At 37.3% G+C, this 22,821-nt stretch overlaps 1 protein-coding gene across 10 annotated transcripts in view; it reads right to left on the reverse strand.

The window, feature by feature from the left end:
• The window catches only part of RHOT1 (ras homolog family member T1), a 67,556-nt gene that overhangs the window by 37,502 nt on the left and 7,233 nt on the right, over positions 1 to 22,821 (reverse strand). For all 10 annotated transcript variants that reach the window (XR_007473379.1, XR_007473380.1, XR_007473378.1 and 7 more), the window contains exons 2-8: positions 18,725 to 18,783; positions 16,267 to 16,348; positions 13,990 to 14,033; positions 13,638 to 13,691; positions 13,430 to 13,482; positions 7,554 to 7,662; positions 7,154 to 7,255 (exon numbers count right to left, since the gene is read on the reverse strand). Coding sequence is in view for 7 of the 10 variants with exons in the window: in XM_033423453.2 (XP_033279344.2) it covers positions 7,154 to 7,255; positions 7,554 to 7,662; positions 13,430 to 13,482; positions 13,638 to 13,691; positions 13,990 to 14,033; positions 16,267 to 16,348; positions 18,725 to 18,783 (503 nt within the window). In the remaining 3 variants the exon portion in view is untranslated. The remainder of the gene's footprint in view (positions 1 to 7,153; positions 7,256 to 7,553; positions 7,663 to 13,429; positions 13,483 to 13,637; positions 13,692 to 13,989; positions 14,034 to 16,266; positions 16,349 to 18,724; positions 18,784 to 22,821) is intronic.

A 22,821-nucleotide genomic window follows, 5' to 3' on the forward strand; every position in this document is an offset into this window, starting at 1 on the left:
CAAAGATGTGGAGAAATTGGGACTTTCATATAGTTTAGTGGTTCCTCGGTAAGTAAAACAAAATTACCATGTGACCTAGCAATTCCACTGCTAAATAGACACTCAAAACAGGGGTTCAAACTCATGTGCGAATGTTCTTAGCAGCTCTTTTACGACAGCCAAAAAGTGGAAGCAACCCAAATATCCAACAACAGATGAATGGATAAACAAAATGTGGTATATCCATAAAATGAAGTATCATTTGACCATAAAAAGGAATGAAGTACTAATAATGCTACAACGTGGATGGATGTACCTTGAAAACGTTACACTAAGTGAAAGAAGCCAGACACAGGGATTTCCCTGTTGGCACAGTGGTTAAGAATCTGCCTGCCAATGCAGGGGACATGGGTTCAAGCCCTGGCCTAGGAAGATCCCACATGCCACAGAGCAACTAAGCCCATGCATCACAGCTACTGAGCCTGTGCTCTACAGCCCACGAGCCACAACTACTGAGCCTGCGTGCCACAACTACTGAAGCCCGCATGCCTAGAGCCCGTGCTCCACAACAAGAGAAGGCACCACCATGAGAAACCCATGCACCACAACAAAGAGTAGCCCCCATTTGCCACAACTAGAGAAAGCCATGCGCAGCAACAAAAACCCAATGCAGCCAAAAATTAATTAATTAATTAAAAAAAAATAAATAGGCACAATACTCTTAGATAGCCTCATCCACCAGAGGGCAGACAGCAGAAGCAAGAAGAACTACAATTTTGCAGCCTGTGGAAGGAAAACCACATTCACAGGAAGACAGACAAAATGAAAAGGCAGAGGACTTTGTACCAGATGAAGGAACAAGATAAAACCCCAGAAAAACAACTAAATGAAGTGGAGATAGGCAACCTTCCAGAAAAAGAATTCAGAATAATGACAGTGAAGATGATCCAGGACCTCGGAAAAAGAATTGGAGGCAAAGATCGAGAAGATGCAAGAAATGTTTAACAAAGACCTAGAAGAATTAAAGAACAAACACCTAGAAGAATTAAAGAATGAACAAACAGAGATGAACAATACAATAACTGAAATGAAAAATACACTAGAAGGAATCAATAGCAGAATAACTGAGGCAGAAGAACGGATAAGTGACCTGGAAGACAGAATGGTGGAATTCACTGCTGCGGAACAGAACAAAGAAAAAAGAATGAAAAGAAATGAAGACAGCCTAAGAGACTTCTGGGACAACATGAAACACAACAACATTCGCATTATAGGGGTCCCAGAAGGAGAAGAGAGAGAGAAAGGACCAGAGAAAATATTTGAAGAGATTATAGTCAAAAACTTCCCTAACATGGGAAAAGAAATAGCCACCCAAGTCCAGGAAGCGCAGAGAGTCCCAGGCAAGATAAACCCAAGGAGAAACATGCCGAGACACACGGTAATCAAATTGACAAAAATTAAAGACAAAGAAAAATTATTGAAAACAAGGGAAAAATGACAAATAACATACAAGGGAACTCCCATAAGGTTAACAGCTGATTTCTCAGCAGAAACATTACAAGCCAGAAGGGAGTGGCACAATATATTTAAAGTGATGAAAGGGAAGAACCTACAACCAAGATTACTCTACCCAGCAAGGATCTCGTTCAGATTCGATGGAGAAATCAAAAGCTTTACAGACAAGCAAAAGCTAAGAGAATTCAGCACCACCAAACCAGCTCTGCAACAAATGCTAAAGGAACTTCTCTAGGTAGGAAACACAAGAGAAGAAAAGGACCTACAAAAACAAACCCATAACAATTAAGAAAACGGTAACAGGAACATACATACTGATAATTACCTTAAACGTGAATGGATTAAATGCTCCAACCAAAACACACAGGCTCGCTGAATGAATACAAAAACAAGACCCATATATATGCTGGCTACCAGAGACCCACTTCAGACCAAGGGACACATATAGACTGAAAGTGAGGGGATGGAAAAAGATATTCCATGCAAATGGAAATCAAAAGAAAGCTGGAGTAGCAATACTCATATCAGATAAAATAGACTTTAAAATAAAGAATGTTACAAGAGACAAGGAAGGACACTACATAATGATAAAGGGATCAATCCAAGAAGAAGATATAACAATTATAAATATATACGCACGCAACATAGGAGCACCTCAATACATAAGGCAACTGCTAACAGCTGTAAAAGAAGAAATCAACACTAACACAATAACAGTGGGGGACTTTAAACCTCACTTACGCCAATGGACAGATCATCCAGACAGAAAATTAATAAGGAAACACAAGCTTTAAATGACACAACAGTCCAGATAGATTTAATTGATATTTATAGGACATTCCATCCAAAAACAACAGATTACACTTTCTTTTCAAGTGCACACAGAAAATTCTCCAGGATAGATCACATCTTGGGTCACAAATCAAGCCTCAGTAAATTTAAGAAAACTGAAATCATATAAAGCATCTTTTCTGACCACAACGCTATGAGATTAGAAATCAATTGCAGGGAATAAAACGTAAAAAACACAAACACATGGAGGCTAAATAATACGTTACTAAACAACCAAGAGATCACTGAAGAAATCAAAGGGGAAATCAAAAAATACCTAGAGACAAATGACAATGAAAACACGATGATCCAAAACCTATGGGATGCAGCAAAAGCAGTTCTAAGAGAGAAGTTTATAGCAATACAAGCCTACCTCAGGAAACAAGAAAAATCTCAAATAATCAATCTAAACTTACACCTAAAGGAACTAGAGAAAGAAAAACAAACAAAACCCCAAGTTAATAGAAGGAAAGAAATGATAAAGATCAGAGCAGAAATAAATGAAATGCAAACAAAGGAAACAACAGCAAAGATCAATAAAACTAAAAGCCGGTTCTTTGAGAAGATAAACAAAATGGTAAACCTTTAGCCAGACTCATCAAGAAAAAGAAGGAGAGGACTCAAATCAATAAAATCAGAAATGAGGACTTCCCTGGTGGCGCAGTGGTTGAGAGTCCGCCTGCCAATGCAGGGGACATGGGTTCATGCCCTGGTCCGGGAAGATCCCACATGCCGCGGAGCAGCTAGGCCTGTGAGCCATGGCTGCTGAGCCTGCGCGTCCGGAGCTTGTGCTCCGCAACGGGAGAGGCCACAACAGTGAGAGGCCAGCGTACCGCAAAAAAAAAAAAAAAAGAAATGAAAAAGGAGAAGTCACAATGGACACCAGAGAAATACAAAGCATCATAAGAGACTACTACAAGCAACTCTATGCCAATAAAATGGACAACCTGGAAGAAATGGACCAATTCTTAGAAAGGTATAATCTTCCAAGACTGAACCAGGAAGAAATAGAAAATATGAACAGACCAATCACAAGTAATGAAATTGAAACTGTGATTAAAAATCTTCCAACAAACAAAAGTCCAGGACCAGGTGGCTTCACAGGTGAATTCTATCAAACACGTAGAGAAGAGCTAACACCCGTCCTTCTCAAACTCTTCCAAAAAATTACAGAGGAAGGAACACTCCAAAACTCATTCTATAAGGCCACCATCACCCTGATACCAAAACCAGACAAAGATACTACAAAAAAAGAAAATTACAGACCAATACCACTGATAAATATACATGCAAAAATCCTCAGCAAAATAGTAGCAGGCAGACTCCAACAACACATTAAAAGGATCATACACCACGATCAAGTGGGATCTATCCCAGGGATGCAAGGATTCTTCAATATACGCAAATCAATCAATGTGATACACCATATTAACAAACTGAAGAATAAAAACCATGTGATCATCTCAATAGATGCAGAAAAAGCTTTTGACAAAATTCAACACCCATTTATGATAAAAACTGTCCAAAAAGTGGGCACACAGGGAACCTACCTCAACATAATAAAGGCCATATACGACAAACCCACAGCAAACATCACTGTCAGTGGTGAAAAACTGAAAGCATTTCCTCTAAGATCAGGAACAAAACGAGGATGTCCACTCTCGCCACTATTATTCAACATAGTTTCGGAAGTCCTAGCCACGGCAATCAGAGAAGAAAAAGAAATACAAGGAAACAAATTGGAAAAGAAGAAGTAAAACTGTCACTGTTTGCAGATAACATGATACTATACATAGAGAGTCCTAAAGATGCCACCAGAAAACTACTAGAGCTAATCAATGAATTTGGTAAAGTTGCAGGATACAAAATTAATGCACAGAAATCTCTTGCATTCCTATACACTAACAACGAAAGATCAGAAAAAGAAATTAAGGAAACAATCCCATTCACCATTGCAACAAAAAGAATAAAATACCTAGGAATAAACCTACCTAAGGAGGTAAAAGATCTGTATGCAGAAAACTATAAGACACTGATGAAAGACATCAAAGATGACACAAACAGATGGAGAGATATATCATGTTCTTGGATTGGAAGAATCAATACTGCGAAAATGACTATACCACCCAAAGCAATCTACAGATTCAATGCAATCCCTATCAAATTACCAGTGGCATTTTGTACAGAACTAGAACAAAAAATCTTAAAATTTGTATGGAGACACAAAAGACCCCGAATAGCCAAAGTAGTCTTGAGGTAAAAAAAAAAAGAGCTGGAGGAATCAGACTCCCAGACTTCAGACTACACTACAAAGCTACAGTAATCAAGACAATAGGGTACTGGCACAAAAACAGAAACATAGATCAATGTAACAGGATAGAAAGCCCAGAGATAAAGCCACGCACCTATGGTCAATTAATCTATGACAAAGGAGGCAAGGATATACAATGGAGAAGAGACAGTCTCTTCAATAAGTGGTCCTGGGAAAACTGGACAGCTACATGTAAAAGAATGAAATTAGAACACTCCCTAACACCATATACAAAAATAAACTCAAAATGGATTAGAGACCTAAATGTAAGACCAGACACTATAAACCTCTTAGAGGAAAACATAGGAAGAACACTCTTTGACATAAATCACAGCAAGATCTTTTTTGATCCACCTCCTAGAGTAATGGAAATAAAAACAAAAATAAACAAGTGGGACCTAATGAAACTTAAAAGCTTTTGCACAGCAAAGGAAACTACAAACAAGACAAAAAGACAACCCTCAGAATGGGAGAAAATATTTACAAACAAATCAACTGACAAAGGATTAATCTCCAAAATATATAAACAGCTCATGCAGCTCAATATTAAAAAAACAAACAACCCAATCCAAAAATGGGCAGAAGACCTAAATAGACATTTCTCCAAAGAAGACATACAGATGGCCAAGAAGCACATGAAAAGCTGCTCAACATCACTAATTATTAGAGAAATGCAAATCAAAACTACTATGAGGTATCACCTCACACCAGTTAGAATGGGCATCATCAGAAAATCTACAAACAACAAATGCTGGAGAGGGTGTGGAGAAAAGGGAACCCTCTTGCACTGTTGGTGGGAATGTAAACTGATACAGCCACTATGGAGAACAGTATGGAGGTTCCTTAAAAAACTAAAAATAGAATTACCATATGACCCAGCAATCCCACTACTGGGCATATACCCAGAGAAAACCATAATTCAAAAAGACACATGGACCCCAATGTTCATTGCAGCAGTATTTACAATAGCCAGGTCATGGAAGCAACCTAAATGCCCATTGACAGAAGAATGGATACAGAAGATGTGGTACATATATATAATGGAATATTACTCAGCCATAAAAAGGAATGAAATTGGGTCATTTGCAGAGATGTGGATGGATCTACAGACTGTCATACAGAATGAAGTAAGTCAGAAAGAGAAAAACAAATATCGTATATTAACGCATACATGTGGAACCTAGAAAAATGGTACAGATGAACTGGTCTGCAGGGCAGAAATAGAGACACAGATGTAGAGAACAAACGTATGGACACCAAGGGGGGAAGTGGGGGTGGGGGTGGTAGTAGGATGAATTGGGAGATTGGGATTGACATGTACATACTGATGTGTATAAAATGGATGACTAATAAGAACCTGCTGTATAAAAAATAAAATCCAAAAATAAATAAATAAATAAAAGAAGCCAGACACAGAAGACCACATATTGTATGATTCCATTTATATGAAGTGTCCAGAATATGCAAATCCATAGAGACAGAAAGAAGATTACTGGTTGCCAAAAGCTGGGGTAAGGAAGAAGGAGGGAATGGGAGTGACTGCTAGTGGGTAAAAGGTTTCTTTTGAAACACTCTAGAGTCAGACAGTGAGGATGGACACACAATTTTGTGAATACATTAAAAATCACTGAAGAGAACACTTCAAAAGGGTGAACTTTATGGTATGTGAGTTACATCTCAATTTAAAAATTAATTTTAAAAGTCTATGGTAGGGCTTCCCTGGTGGCGCAGTGGTTGAGAGTCCGCCTGCCGATGCAGGGGACGTGAGTTCGTGCCCCGGTCCGGGAGGATCCCACATACCGCGGAGCAACTAAGCCCGTGAACCATGGCCGCTGAGCCTGCACGATGTTGGAACAGGAGAGGCCACAACAGTGAGAGGCCCGTGTACCGCAAAAAAAAAAAAAAAAAAAAAAGTCTACGGTAAAATATTGTTAAATTTTAAATATTTCATTAAGGAATTACTGTGTTTCTAAGCTATGGAACAAAAGGGAGTATTCAAATTGTATTACATATTGTACCCATTTCAAATAATTACACAAGTTTTTTGCTTGTATGTGTTCTTAAGTTTGTGGATTTTTTTTTGATTTGAATATTATTTTATTTATTTATTTTTTATACAGCACTTTCTTATTAGTTATCTATTTTATACATATTAGTGGATATATGTCAATCCCAATCTCCCAATTCATCCCACAGATTTGTGGATTTAATTGTAGCAAAGCAAGTAGACCATTAGTTAAGTCTTTGGACTTTTTGTTGTTACAATTGCCAATTCTTCTGTTTGTTTTAATGGCACTTCCTGAAATAATATTTGATCTGGAATATTATTCTGACTATTTAACATGAATGTCTTTGAAGAAAAGTACCTAGAAAATATAACAGTATAGTAAGCAATAAATTTTAAATTTAGCAGTTTAGATGAATACTTCAGAGTTACTAAAAATCGTTTTCATAACGGAGTTACTACCTACACATTCCAGCCCCTACTAACACAGCCTGATGGGATGGAGGGTTTACCTCTTTCTCCTCTGGGCAGTACAGGGGCCCTGTAGGATGAAGAACAGCTTTCTGTGCATAATAGAAGAGCTCCGATATGTTCTTCAGATTTTTTGCTGAACACTGAAAAGAAAGTTTAAAATTTTTCACTCTGAAAGCAATTATGAGAGCTAAAAATATTTTTTAAACTATCAACATTCCTTGAAGAAACTGAAAAAAAGTGCATTTTTCTTAGTGGATAACACAATATGACTGTTTACAAAGAGCTCAGAGGCCATCTCCAAGTTCTCTGTTTTATTTGGTTTACAAGACTTCACAAACAAATTTATTCCACCCCACATCTTCCCTCCCTCCTATTCTGAACCTCAATTTAGTGAGAACTCACCAACTATAAATTTCAAAATCCAATGATAAGGCATACCTCCACACAGGTTTCTATTTCTGTGTACTGGTTCATAATAGGAAGGATGGTCTCCATACTACTGTATTCCACCAGATCAGATTTGTTCCCAACCAATATCAAAGGCAGCCTGAAATAAACAGGGCACATTGTAATAATAAGGAAGGCAAAAGACATTAGATTTATATTTTAATGTACATTGTAACCTAGTCTAACTAATAAGATTTACTTAATCTCCTCAATATGAACCCTCTATCTTAGTCAGCCCAAGCACCCTGGAAAGCATGCTCATAATCAGCAAATATTTACTGAGTTCCTATTATAAGCCAGGGACTGTTCTAAGCATTACAGACACAAGACAGAAAAGGTCTCTGCTCACTCTCATAGTGAAAATCAGGAAATGGACAATAAGCAAATAAACAAACAAGACACTTTCCAATTCTGTTAAGTGCAATGAAGGAAATAAACAGGGGGATATGGGATAAAGTAATGGGAGGGGGCTAACTCTACATGGTAATCAGGGAAAAATCTCTCTGACAAGGTGGCATTTGAGCCAAGCAGTAAAGGATGAAATGGAATCTGTTATGTGAAAATCCAAGAAAGAGCTGGCTGGGAAGAAGGGACAGCATGTGCAAAAGCCCCAAACTGAAAAAACATTCCCATGAGTCCAAAGAACAGAAAAATGCCAGAGTGGCTGAAGAGTACTGGTCCAAGGGGAAGAGGTATGAAATGGAGTTGGAGAGAGGAGCAAAGGCCAGACACAAAAGGAATTACAGCTGCAGTAAAGAGTGTGTGGTTTATTTTAAGTGTAAAAAGGGAAGCCACAGAAGGGTTATAAGTAGATGAATGATATGATCCAAATGATATTTTAAAATGCAGTCATTTGTTATCTTTGAGAGATACATACTGAAATATTTACAGTACAATATGATATCTGATTTGTTCAAAATGATCCCAAGGGGAGGGGTAATAAATGAAACAACACTGGCCATGAGTTGTTAATTACTGAAGCTGGATGACTGATCCAGAGGGATTCGTTATACTATTCTCTCTACTTCTGTATATGTCTGATTTATTTTCAATAATAAAAAAGTTTTTTTATGTGATATCTTGGATTAGGGCAATGAAGGTGAAGAGGAAATATTCAGATTTGAGATATATTTTAGAAGTAGAACAAACAGGAGCAATGGGTAGATTAGATATGGAGATTGAAGGAAAACAGAAATCAAGAAAAGTAAACAGATTTTTTGTCTGGACAAAATGCGTAGAGCTTCTGAGACAGAAAAGACTTAAAAATCTGGGGGGGGGGGCGGCAGTGGGGAGTAGGCAGGGAATTAAGGATTTTGTTTTAAACAAATTAAATCTGACAGGCTTATCAGAAATCTGAATGGGGATTACCAAGGAGTACTAGCCCAGTGTAGAACAATTATTTGTACATCCCACAAGAGAGCTTAAAGGGAAAGCAAATCATCTTGCTGGAACTCCAGATTGCAAAAGAAATACTTGCAAGCATTTATTTAACCACCTAGTGTGGTTATTATGTGTAAAAGGACTGGCCCACTTCATAACCCAAATATAGATTGTTAATAGAGCCAGAAGGGTTTCCAAAAATGTGGTGCTTTACAACCAAACGTGGCTCTGAATAATTTATGGATCTTAAAAAAAAAATACACATGTCCAAGCCCTACTCCAAACCTACTGATTCTAAAACTCAAAGGGTGGAGCAAAGGCATCTATATTGTTTTAAAGTACTTCAGGCGACAGTGATGGGCACATCTGACTAAGGAGCACTGTGATAATGGTACAAGGAAGTCCTAAGTAAGAACATATGTGTAACAAATATAAACTTAAGGTATGAGGCCCACGAAAGAGGGTATTGGGAAAATGTGAAGTCCATACACTAAAGAAATAGATCACCTTGGAACAAATCAACCACAAGAGAAATAAATATGCTCACATGATTCAGGGAAGGGTAAAAGTATAGCCACCCCTGAGAAAGCGCAATTAGAGATCTCCAAATATTGAAAGCCACTTTCAGATGGCATACTAAAAGGGCCACAAGACTAGCCAGCTAGTTTCTAAAGAGCAGTTTACGAAACTGTCATAGTAGAGCCCATTTTAAAAATTCAGTTGTTCAAGCTAGTGCTTGATAGATCCTGGCAAAACTGACTCCTCTGAAGAGTCCCTCCTGGAAACAGTTCAAGTAATCAGCAAGAAAAACAGGTGTCAGGAGCATACAGGCATCGTTTCCTCCAAGGCAGTCCTGTCCAATACAACCTTCTGTGATGACAGAAATGATCTTTATCTGTACTGTCCATTCCTGTAACCTCTAGCCACAAGTGGCTATCAAGCACTTGAAATGTGGCTGTGTCCAAGAAACTGAATTTTTCGTTTTATTTCATTTTACTTAAATTGCCACAACTGACTAGAAGCTACTGCCTCGGACAGTATAGCTCTAGAGAGCTCCTTTCAGCTTTGTCAGTAAGTCACTACAAAGTGACTTTAAAACAATGCTAATGATAAAACAATGATAAAGAGAAGCCATCAGAGATGCAAGATGTAGCACATACAATGCCATCTCAGTCACAAAGTAAATACGTGAGAGGGTGAGTCACCATGTTCATCTGTTTAGAAACAGATCTTTAGAGTTTCAAGGCATGAAAATGCCCAACTAAAAAAGAAATCTAAAAAATGAAGTAAAGGGCCAGATGTGAATAATATATAGATATTAGCCTGGTTTTCCTAACATTTAAAAAGACTCAAAGAACAAGACAAGAATGCCCACTCTCCCCACTTTTTTTCAACAAAATATTGGAAGTACTTGCCAGAAAAATTAGGCAAGAAAAAGAAATAAAAGGCACCTAAAACTGTCACTATTTGCAGAGGACATGATTTTATATATAGAAAACCCTAAAGACTTCACCAAAAAACTGTTACAACTAACAGACAAATTCAGTAAAGTGGTGGGGTACAAAATCAATACACAAAGTTTGGTTGCATTTCTATACACTAACAACAAACTATGAGAAAGAGAAATTAGGAAAACAATCCCATTTACAATTGCATCAAAAAGAATGAAATACCTAGGAATAAATTTAACCAAGGAGGTGAAAGACTTGTACACTGAAAACTGTATGTTATTGATGAAAGAAACTGAAGAAGACACAAAGAAACAGAAAAATATTCTGTGCTCATGGACTGGAAGAATTAATATTGTGAAAATGTCCATATTACCCAAAGCAATATACAGATTCAATGCAATCCTTATCAAAATTCCAATGACATTTTTCACAGAAATACATCAAATAATCCTATTGGATGAAACTACAAAAGACCCTGAATAGCCAAAGCAATTTTGAAAAAGAACAAAAAATCTGTAGGCACCATGCGCCCTGATTTCAAACTACGTAACAAAGCTATAGTAATCAAAACAGTATGGTATTCGCATTAAAACAAATACATAGATCAATGGAACCCAAACAATATGGTCAATTAATTTATGACAAAGGAGGCAGGAATATATAATAGGGAAAGGATGGTCTCTTCCACAAATGGTATTGGGAAAAGTGGACAGCCCCATGCAAAAGAATGAAACTAGACCACTATCTTACACCATACACAAAAACTAACTCAAAATGGATGTAAGACCATTTTGATCAAAGACATGAATGTAAGACCTGAAACCATAAAACTTCAAGAAGAAAATACAGGCATAAGTTACTTGACATTGGTCTTGGTGATGAATTTTTGGATCTGGCAACAAGAGCAGAAATAAACAAGTGGGACTATATCAAACTAAAAATTTCTATTTCTACACAGCAAATGAAATCATCTACAAAATTAAAAGACAACTTACTGAATGGGGGAAAATTATTTGCAAATCATATATCAGATAAGAATTTAATATCCAAATTATACAAAGAACTCATAAAACTCAACAGCAAAAAAACCCCCAAAAATCTGATTTAAAAATGGGCAGAGGATCTGAATACAGATTTTTCCCCAAAAATGTCATACAGATGGCCAAAAGGCACCTGAAAAGATGCTCAACGTCACTAATCATCAGGGGAATGCAAATCAAAACTACAATGACATATCACCTCATACCTGGTAAAATGGCTATTATCAAAAAGATAAGAAATAAGAAGTGTTGGTGAGGATGTGGAGAAAACGGAACCCTCATATACCTCTGTGCACTCTTGGTAGGAATGTAAATTGGTGCAATCACTATGGAGGTTCCTCAAAAAATTAAAAATAGAACTACCACACAATCCATCAATTCCATTTCTGGGTATTTATCTAGAGAAAACAAAAACACTAATTTGAAAAGATATATGTACCCCCATGTTCATTTACAGCACTATTTACAATAGCCAAGATAAGGAAACAACCTAGGTGTCCATCAATGGATAAACAGATAAAGAAGATGTGAATATATATACAATGGAATATTATTCAGCAATAAAAAAGAATGGAATCTTGCCGTTTTCAACAATATGGATGGACCTTGAGGGAATTAGGCTAAGCACAGTTAAGTCAGACAGAGAAAAACAAATACTGTATGATTTCACTTATATGTGGAATCTAAAAAAAAACCAAAATCATAGATACAGAGAACAGAATGGTGCTTCCCAGAGAAGTGGGTGGGAGGTGGGAGTCGGTGAAACAGGTGAAGGGGGTCAAGAGGTACAAACTTTCAGTTATAAGATGAATAAGCCACAGGGATGTAAAGCTCACCATGGTGACTATAGTCAATAATATTGTGGAGCATACTTGAAAGTAGCCAAGAGAGTAAATACTAAAAGTTAACTGTGGGAGCTTCCCTGGTGGCGCAGTGGTTGGGAGTCCGCCTGCCAATGCAGGGGACACAGGTTCGTGCCCCGGTCCGGGAGGATCCCACATGCCACAGAGTGGCTGGGCCCATGAGCCATGGCCGCTGAGCCTGTGCGTCCGGAGCCTGTGCTCCGCAACGGGAGAGGCCACAACAGTGAGAGGCCCACGTACCACAAAAAAAAAAAAAAAAAAAATTTAAAAGTTAACTGTGTATGATGACAGATAGTAACTAGACTTATTGTGGTGACCATTTCACAACATATACAAATACTGAATCATGATGTTATACACCTGAAACCAACATAATTTTATGTCAATTATATCTCAATAAAAATTTTTTTGAAAAAGACTCAAATGCTTCACAAATAACATGTTCAATTAAACAATACCACAAGAATGTTTTGTTTCCATTTAAAGCTCAAAACATTTATACCTAGGACCACCAATCTGCTTAGAAAAAAACAGAATTTGCTTTTTCCGTATCATACATATATCTTCCAAAGAATTTCAAAGAAATCTCCCTGCATGAATTCCTAAATGAAGATCTCTATAAAGATTTTTAGAGAACTTATAAAGCACTTATACATGCATTATATTTCACTGGATTCTCAAAATAACCACATGTAGCCAAGAGAAGTATTACCCACTTACAGATGAGGAAACTAAGGCTCAATGAAGTTTTAGAGCTCATAAGAGGCCAAGCCAGATTTCCAAGGTCACTCATTTTCCTCCAAGTCCTGTGCTCTTACATATACCACATGGTGAGCAATCAATGACTTAGGGTATTGCCAATCCTCAAAAGGGCAACTCAAGAGAGAGGGCACATTATAATACCAGAGCTCTATTTTCTGCTTTGCTCTCAAATATATGCGCTGCCTCGAATAATTCCTCCCAAAAAAGGTGTGAGTGTGTAAACAGACAGACCTATAGATAAAGCACATATGGCAAACTGTTAACTAGTGGATCTAAGTGAATAGTTTACAGATGTTCATTGTACTATTTCTTGCAACTTTCCTCTAAGTTTGAAAATTTTCAATATACGAAGTTTGAGAGAAAACAACTACCTGCTGTCTTTGTCTGTTCTTTCATTTATGAGAGGAATCCATCGACTTGTTACCTAAAATGAAAATTAACAAGAAGTAAGCCACGATGAGGATCTTCTTTGAAAAATACTCTACCTTGACCCCTAAAATTCTAAATTGAGGATCAATTTTAAAAGTGCCCCCACTGAAATTTAACAAAATATAGTGAAAAAATGTCATACATTCATACCTTATCAATAGAATGCTTGTTGTTAACAGCATAAACTATGCAGATAACGTTAGCCTACAAGAAAAATTAACAAATTGATGTCATTTTAAAATAACACAAAAGTAGCATTTAATTACCAACTAGCTAATATATTTGGGCCAAAGAAAGAACAAAATTGGAAAACTAAAACACTTAGCATGCCTCTAAGAGGAAAAGGTTCCAAAGGATTTACAGCAAAAATACATTCTCAAAGTCAGCAGTAACAATAAAGAACTGAAAAAGTCCTCTTGGTAAGTGAGAGAATGAAATGGTAGATACAGAATCATCACTGTTTTCCCACAAGAAAACCTAGAACTATTTTTTTTTAACTTACCTGTGATATTTCTTGATGAAGTTGTTCATCACTCTGTTCTGCTTCTACAAATGACAAAGTCAAAAATTTCTTTTCATATTTTAAACACTTTCATAAAAACAAATGGCCAAGCTAAAATCCATATGACACCCATCTAACATCCCACAAAACATCCCTCACCCCTCATGTCATTTACATGGTGTAGTGCCAGACAAGTGGCAAAGACAAGGGCAAGCCAGAGAAAACAGAGTTGAACTATGATAAGGAAGCTGGCTGGCACTGAGAGACAAGTCTACATGAAGATAACTCAGGCAAGGAAGAGCAGAAGGCATTGTGTGATAAATCTGGGCCGGCATCTGATCTAGAGTTGAGAAGGGACTGGGAAAAGAGATCAGAAACCCAAGTGAGAGTCAGAAGCCCAAAGAGTCTATACACACAGGGTCAAAAAGCCAGGTGAGAATCTGGGCAATATAAGCTTAAGATCTAGACAGCAGATAGAAGTAATCTTAACCAGGCCTCAGAAGCAAAACTGGACCATGATAATGCGTCAAGAATTCCCTGGGGACTTCCCTGGTGGTCCACTGAGTAAGAGTCAGCACTCCCAATGCAGGGGGCCCAGGTTCGATCCCTGGATGGGGAACTAGATCCCACATGCATGCCCCAACTAAGAGTTCACGTGCCGCAACTAAGAAGCCCTCATGCCTCAACTAAAAGATCCCAAGTGCCACAACTAAGATCCCAAGTGCCACAACTAAGACCCGGAGCAGCCAAAATAAATTAAAAAAAAAAAAAAATTCCCTCACTGGCCCATATCTCTGGCTAGAACGGATCTCAATGGGTGGATATGCCTATAATCCCACAGGTGCAGGGGATAGGTGCAACATATAGCTAGAATGGAGAAGTAAACAAATGAAGACCAAAGCAATTATTGACATATTAATTTAGATCACTTTACATTAACTGTTTCCCCCCAAAATGCATGTTATTTCTGACATACAAACTAATATCACAAATGAGTACATGGTATTTCAATTTATGCTAAAAAATTGGCCATATTTTAAATATCTTCTCAAATGTTGAGTAATCAACGTGTTAAGGCCTCAATTCTAATACTAAAGTGAATCTAAGTATGTGGCTACACATATTGAAAAAGAATAATTCTGTAAATAAAGCTAGTTATGAGACTGATTGTAGCAGAAAACATCCAACTCCCCTCAGCTTCTAGTACAGTGCTGTCCAACAGAAATATGATACAAGCCATACATGAAATTTTTAATTTTCTAGTAGTCACCTTAAACAAAGTAAAAAGGAACAGGTAAAATGACTTTTTAATTTAACCCAAAATAACAAAAATATTAAAATTTCAATATGTAATCAATAGAAAAATTATTAATGAGATATCGTACATTCCTTTTTTCATTTTCTAAATCCACTTATATTTTATACTTAGAGCACATTTCAATTTAGACCAGACACATTTTAAGTGTTCAACAGTCATATGTATCAGACTGCAAAGTATTTCACTTTTGGAATATATGGAATACCAGCTCAGCAAAACAAAGTATTACTAATGTAGTTATACCCATTTTAAAAAATAGATTTCATTTTTTAGAGCAGTTTTAGGTTCACAGCAAAACTGAGTGGAAGGTACAGAGATTTCCCATATACCTCCTGCCTTCATATATAGCTTCCCCCAGTATCAACATCTCTCATCAGAGTGGTACACCTGTTACAACTTCCCTTTCTTTCCAAAAGAAGTCCCAGAACAAAGTAAAATAATTTAATGACTAAAAAGTAAAGTAGTAGTGTGTAGAAAAACTTTACATTATTGAAGGCAATATAGATGTGCTTCCATTATCATATACTGTAAGCAAGATGATAACTGTTTTAGCTTTTTTTTTTTTAAGGACAAAGTCTGACAAATTAAAAAACAAATTTAGAACTCAAAATTTTTTCAAATTAGAACGCTTTCTACATCATCAGAGCATGCCTGAATGTCTGATAACAAAATTAACACAGAACTTCTCTCTGCAAACATGCAAATTCAAGGAGGGTATCATTTGTCTGGTCATTTGCCATCCCTCCTTCTTTTTCGTTATTACAGAATCCAACTTGGCAAATTAGGGACAGAGAACTGCTTTTCGTGGGGTGTGGGGTAACACAAAAATAGTAAATGATCATTTACTGCTAGAGAAAAGGAACACCCCTCTTAAAACATTTTTTAAAGCTCATTTAAGTACCTTTTTAAGGACTATTAAATTAACTCTACAGCTTCACCTACAAGAAGACATTCACTACCTGAGTAATCTACAATGTGCGTTGGAACTCTCTCAGGGGTGACGTCAGCTGGAATGGTGATTTCTTCTGCCCGGGGAGGAACCTTCATTTGCAAACAAATATAAAAAAGGAAAAACCTTTGAATATTATCAATCAAACTTGTTAACAGATTATGTAAATTTATCCATATATTAGCCCCTTTTGCCAATACTTATCTTTACAAGTATTTATTGTACTTTTAAATGTTTATTTTTATGCTTTACCACAGATGCAAATATATATGAAAACTATATGATAAAACATGTTTTTAAAAAAAACATGCACATTTATACCTATGTGGGCACAGGACATATTAAGGATACTTCAGCTTCTAAATTAATTTGGTGTTTAAAAATTAGATTTTTTAAATGTAGTTTTCATTCTATTTTGTTGAAGGCTTAAGATACTCTGCAAATGAAGACCTATGTTAATCTAAAATAATCCTCAAATAAATTAATAAATTATCAAAATCATTTCTTCTAGAAGATAACTGGCTACACAAGCCTTATGCTTAATGACCCTATTACTTAGAAAAACTCCTTATCCACGCCCAAAAGGACTATGCTAAAATGACAATTCTGGACTTCCTTGGTGGCGCAGTGGTTAAGAATCCGCCTGCCAATGCAGGGGACACAGGTTCAAGCCTTGGTCTGGGAAGATCCCACATGCCATGGAACAACTTAGCCCGTGCACCACAACTACTGAGCCTGAGCTCTAGAACCCGTTAGCCACAACTACTGAGCCTGCGTGCCACAACTGCTGAAGCCCGCGTGCCTAGAGCCTGTGCTCCACAACAAGAGAAGCCACCACAATGAGAAACCCGCGCATCACAACAAAGAGTAGCCCCCATTGGCCGCAACTAGAGAAAAGCCTGCGCGCAGCAACAAAGACCCAACACAGCCAAAAATATAAATAAATAAATAAATAAACTTATAAAAGAATTAAAGAAAAAAATAAAAACAAAATAAATAAAATAAAAAGACAATTTAAACTAAATTAAACTATCATAGAAAACTTTTAGGTATTATAACCTGAGTGATCCTAATTAACGTTACTGATTCCACACACCACATATGAAAGTACACTCCATTTTACAAATTAAGCTATGATTTATTTAACTATCTTATTTAAGAGAAAAAAAAAGCAAAAGAAACAATGAGTGGGACTTCCCTGGTGGCGCAGTGGTTAAGAATCCGCCTGCCAGTGCAGGGGACACAGGTTCGAGCCCTGATCTGGGAAGATCCCACATGCCATGGAGCAACTAAGCCCATGTGCTGCAACTACTGAACCTACGCTCTAGAGCCCGCGAGCCACAACTACTGAGCCCGAGTTCCACAACTACTGAAGCCTGCGTGCCTAGAGCCCATGCTCTGAAACCAGAGAAGCCACCCAATGAGAAGCCCGCGAACCGCAATGAAGAGTAGCCCCCGCTCGCTACAACCAGAGAAAGCCCGCACACAGCAACAAAGACCCAAGGCAGCCAAAAATAAAAATAAATTAAAAAAAAAAAAGTAAACAATGAGTGGTCACATGGCAGTTGTAATTTTTGAAATAACTACCACGTAATACATCAAATTCCTCTCTAAACAGCAAAATTGAACAGATATTCCTAATTAAACAAGAGTAAAGAAATGATAAATGTAAACCGTGGCACTAATAATACCTACCATGTGAAGAAAGAAAATAAAAAGAAATAATTTTCATCCCTTTTGCATTGATCCCATTCCTCATAACAATATCTTAACGTTACATAAGGCCTTAGCCAACAGTCCCCCATACTGGAACTTCCAAAATGTAATAAATAAATACATTGCCAGCAATAACAAAACCACCTAACTTTTGGCGGCACTCTATTATTACTAAGCTTATCTCATTTGAGATCCATAACAATCTTTTGAGGTAGGCAAAGGTGGAATGAATTAGATTTTTTATTTGTAAAATGATGCAGGTGGATAATATTTGAGGTTTTCAAATATGTGTGTCAGAATTCTAGTGGTTCTAATGCCTCAAAGACTGGGGAGTGTCAGATGGAAGGCAAGCGGGGAGCCAGACCTTTTATCCTTACTTTAACTAAAGGAATACTCCATCTGTTCTATATTTTGGGCTTATGAAAAACATTAAGAGAGGATGATACAGCTTAGATATCTCTAACATCCCTTTCAGCTCCCATTTTACAGATGAGACAACTAAGGCACAAGATGACAAATGTCCTAGCCAAGATCAAAAGTAAGAAACACAAAGGCCTTACTTAGTGAACTCAGAACTAGTTTGACTCTTTCTCCTACACTATATTTCAAAGATGTCTTGTAAAAACTACCACAAGCCTTTCTAAAAGTCATAACTATCAGAAAGAAACCACATGCAAAAATATATTCTATTTAACTCAATTTTGATAAAATTTTAAAAATTTTAAATATAGTTAAGAAATCAAAATGTTTACCTCTTCTGGGAATTCTTCACTGACCAGAGACATAATCAGTGATGTCTTCCCAACTCTAGCTGTGAAAAGAAAGAATTACTTTAATAAAGTATTTAGATTCTACATAACCTCAAATTTAGCAACCACACGGGGAAGTCTGTTATTTGTTACCTAAAATCAGAGGCATCCAAATTAGCATGTTTTAGTACAATACTTAAATTATATCTTTTTCTTCTGCTTAGTAAAGTCACACATATTCATTGTTTAAAACAAAAAATCACCAAAATATATAAAAGTAAAAATCTCCCATAGTATCCCCCATTGTTTAACATATGTAGTCTCCCAGATTTTCCTACACTTATATTTAACATAATAATAATTTACCACAGTAGAATCAGAGTATTTATACTATTTTGCAATCTTCCTTTATCACTTAATTATGTATTTGGACAGTATTCCACGTCAATATTTTTAAATCTCCTGGGACGGGGAAAGGGAAGGTTATTATTTAATAAATATAGCATTTTCGTTGAGGATGAAGAAAAAGTTTTAGATGTAGAAAGTGGTGATGGTTATACAACACTGTGAACACATTTAATGCCCCTGAACTGTACACTTACAAAAGGTTAAAATGTTTAACATTGTCTTGTATAGTTTATCACAATTTTTAAAAGTAGCAATAGTGCACTTTATATTAACATTTAAAAAGCTTCCTACATTATTTTTGATAGCTGTATAAGAATCCATTGTATGATGTCATAATTTATTAACGTAATTTCCTAACAATGAACAGTATTCAGATTTTCACTTTTATAAACAATGGTGCAATGAGTATTTTTACAGGATAAATTCCTAGAAGTGGAACTCAAGTTAGCATGCATGATCTTTTTTGTTTTAATAGACATTGTTAAATTAGCTCCAAAAAAGAATAAACTAATTTACATCCTCACCAATAGAAGAGCAGAGTGCCTATTTCTTTATATTTTTACCTCATTTCTTTTTTAGGGTATCATATTTAAAGGGTTAGTAAGAGCAAAGATACTTTCCTGTTACATTTTCTAACCTAGAAATTTTTTTTAATGTACAAACTTAAATTCTTAATCTTCTTGCTAAAAATTGACTTTCATTCCCATCATTTTCTGATAATATAATTACTATTGCTAGATATTCAAATGCTTATCAACTAAATCCTCTTGTGATGCTAGAGGAAAACAGTCCACCTGCCTGTTAATCTCTGCCGTAATAGAAAATTATAGATTTCAAAAGTCAAGTCTAGGGTTTCCCTGGTGGCGCAGTGGTTGAGAGTCCGCCTGCCGATGCAGGAGACACGGGTTCGTGCCCCGGTCCGGGAAGATCCCACATGCTGCGGAGTGGCTGGGCCCATGAGCCATGGCCGCTGAGCCTGTGCGTCCGGAGCCTGTGCTCCGCAACGGGAGAGGCCACAACAGTGAGAGGCCCGCGTACCGCAAAAAAAAAAAAAAAAAAAAAAGTCAAGTCTAAATATAAAAGAACTGGAAAATGTTAAAGTTAAGGAAAGTCACATTCCTTTTCTAAATGACTAAAAGAAAGGGTGACTAAAAATACCAGTCGAAGGACTTCCCTGGTGGCGCAGTGGTTACGAATCCGCCTGCCAATGCAGGGGACACGGGTTTGAGCCCTGGTCCGGGAAGATCCCACATGCTGCGGAGCAACTAAGCCTGTGTGCCACAACTACTGAGCCTGTGCGCTAGAGCTCGCGAGCCACAACTACTGAGCCCGCATGCCACAACTACTGAAGTCCACGCACCTAGAGCCCGTGCTCTGCAACAAGAGAAGCCACCGCAATGAGAAGCCCGTGCACTGCAACGAAGAGTAGCCCCCGCTTGCCGCAACTAGAGAAAGAAAGCCTGAGCGCAGCAACGAAGACCCAACATAGCCAAAAAATAAATAAATAAAATAAATAAATTTATTAAAAAAAAATACAAGTCAAGTCTCTGGAAAAATGATGACTGGCTAGAAGAGAGAGCACTGGTCAAAACAACTTAGAGGGTGTGCTGCAAACAAGCAGGTGCTGCAGATGGAGGGCAGATCAGATGGTTAACAGGTGTCTTCTAGCTCTGACTTCTTCAATCTTTACAATTTACATGTGTAAGAAGGCTTGGGCCTTCTTCAAGTGGCTGACAATAACATAACATCTCCCTGAGTCACAGAATCAGGAGCCCATCATCACAGAACTGCTATAACCTAGTTATTGAAGGCAGCTTATCCAGCTCCCCACAAAAATTTTAGATGAAGAGCTAAGGGACCCAGCCACAGTGATTTTCTCATGGTCTCACTAAGAGAATAACCCATCTCCTGATAGCTAAGCACTATTCTTTCTCTTTCTTATGCCAGACATTAACAATTATTGTTAACACAAGTTAGTAATACAGAAAAGGAATGGTGACCACAAAAGTCAGGAAGCACCCCATACACAAATACTGCGTAAGTTAATTAAAATATTCAGATTCATTGGTGGCTAATCCAGCAACTCTGGCTCAATTTTTTTTTTAAACTTATATTCAGAAAATTTCAGACTTACAGAAAAATTGCAAAAATAATTCAAAGGAGTCAGGTCTATCCTTCAATCAAATTCCCCACACGTTGAACAACACAGGTGTGAACTGTGCGGGTCCACTTTGACACAGATTTTGTTTTTTCAATTGCAAATACTACACAATCTGCAGATCTTTGATGTGGAATCACAGATACAGAGGAACACAGTAAACAGTGGGCCAGCTATAAGTTATACAGAGATTTTCAACTGCACAGAAGGTCAGTACCCCTAACCCCTGCTTTGTTCAAAGGTCAAATGTAGTTACCTTAAAATGGGCCAAGCCACCGTCCTCTTATTCCAGATACTTAAAACAACAAACCTTTTAGAAGATCCAATGCCTGTACAATACCTGTGACCTTTGACCTTCTGGGCCTTTCTGGCCCTAGGAGAGATGTCTGCTTTTTCCCTGGTTATCTCCAAAATCCTACAACTATCACCAGCACAGATGTTCCCAGAAACTTTTCCATTTCTGAAGAACTCTCCTGGATATCTTATACAGCTGACCCTTGAACAATGAGGGGGTTAGGAGTGCTAACACACGCACAGTTGAAAATAGTGTTACTTATAGTCGGCCTTCTGTATCAGTGATTCATCTGTATCCTCATCCCTGGATTCAAGCAACTGCGGATTGTGTAGTACTGTAGTATTTACTATTGAAAAAGATCAGCAGATAAGTGGACCTACAAAGTTCCAACCCATGTTGTTCAAAGGTCAACTGTACCTGTCTACAATGTTATCCTTGATCTACTAAGTTAGGAATGGGAAAAAATGAATCAGATACTCAATAATCAGATACTCAATAATCAGATACTGATAATCCCCTTTTTAGAATTACCTTTTAAAAATTTTATTTGTATCCTACCACTCAAAGGCCCTCATCAGTTTCAGAAGAAACCTACCTACCTTTGAATCCTTAACTCAAAATGTTAAACAAAATCTTCAAAATTAAATCAATCAACAATATCAAAAAGCCTATTAGTTTCCAAGACAGCAAAGGACTTGTTTCTCCTTAATCACCATCACTCAGGATCCCTTAGCAAAATGCAGGTCTTCAACAGGTGTTCTGTGTTACCTTTAAAGTTCCCCCTCACCATAATCTTTAAAATGCATCCATTCTTCCTCATCTCTCTTCTTAAAACTCATTACGACAACCCTTTTCTTGGTCATAGTCCCTTTTCTGCTTTTCTCATGGACCCTCTGTATCCCCAGTGATATTTTCAGAAGAGAAAACCAACGTTCTGAGGAAATCTAGATTTCTCCACAGCTCAGCTCCTCACGGCAGTTCTGGCTACCTGCAGCAACTCCTGCCAAAGCACAGACCTGTCACCATGTCCATTCCAACAGGGCAGGCCTCAGAGACAGGAAAGGAAATGGCTTGGAGACGAGGCACTGTAAAGACGGCAACAATTAAAGAGTTTTACTTATGCTTGATCATACAGACTTACAAGACAGCAATACCAAAGAGTGGGGATAATTAATTTATTTGTATGATACTACCTTTCAAAGTGTGACATTTCTACTCATTCGTATCCTGCCTCATTTG

This window comes from Orcinus orca, chromosome 19 (assembly GCF_937001465.1).
Source record: "Orcinus orca chromosome 19, mOrcOrc1.1, whole genome shotgun sequence".
In the NCBI taxonomy this organism is placed as follows: Eukaryota; Metazoa; Chordata; class Mammalia; order Artiodactyla; family Delphinidae; genus Orcinus; species Orcinus orca.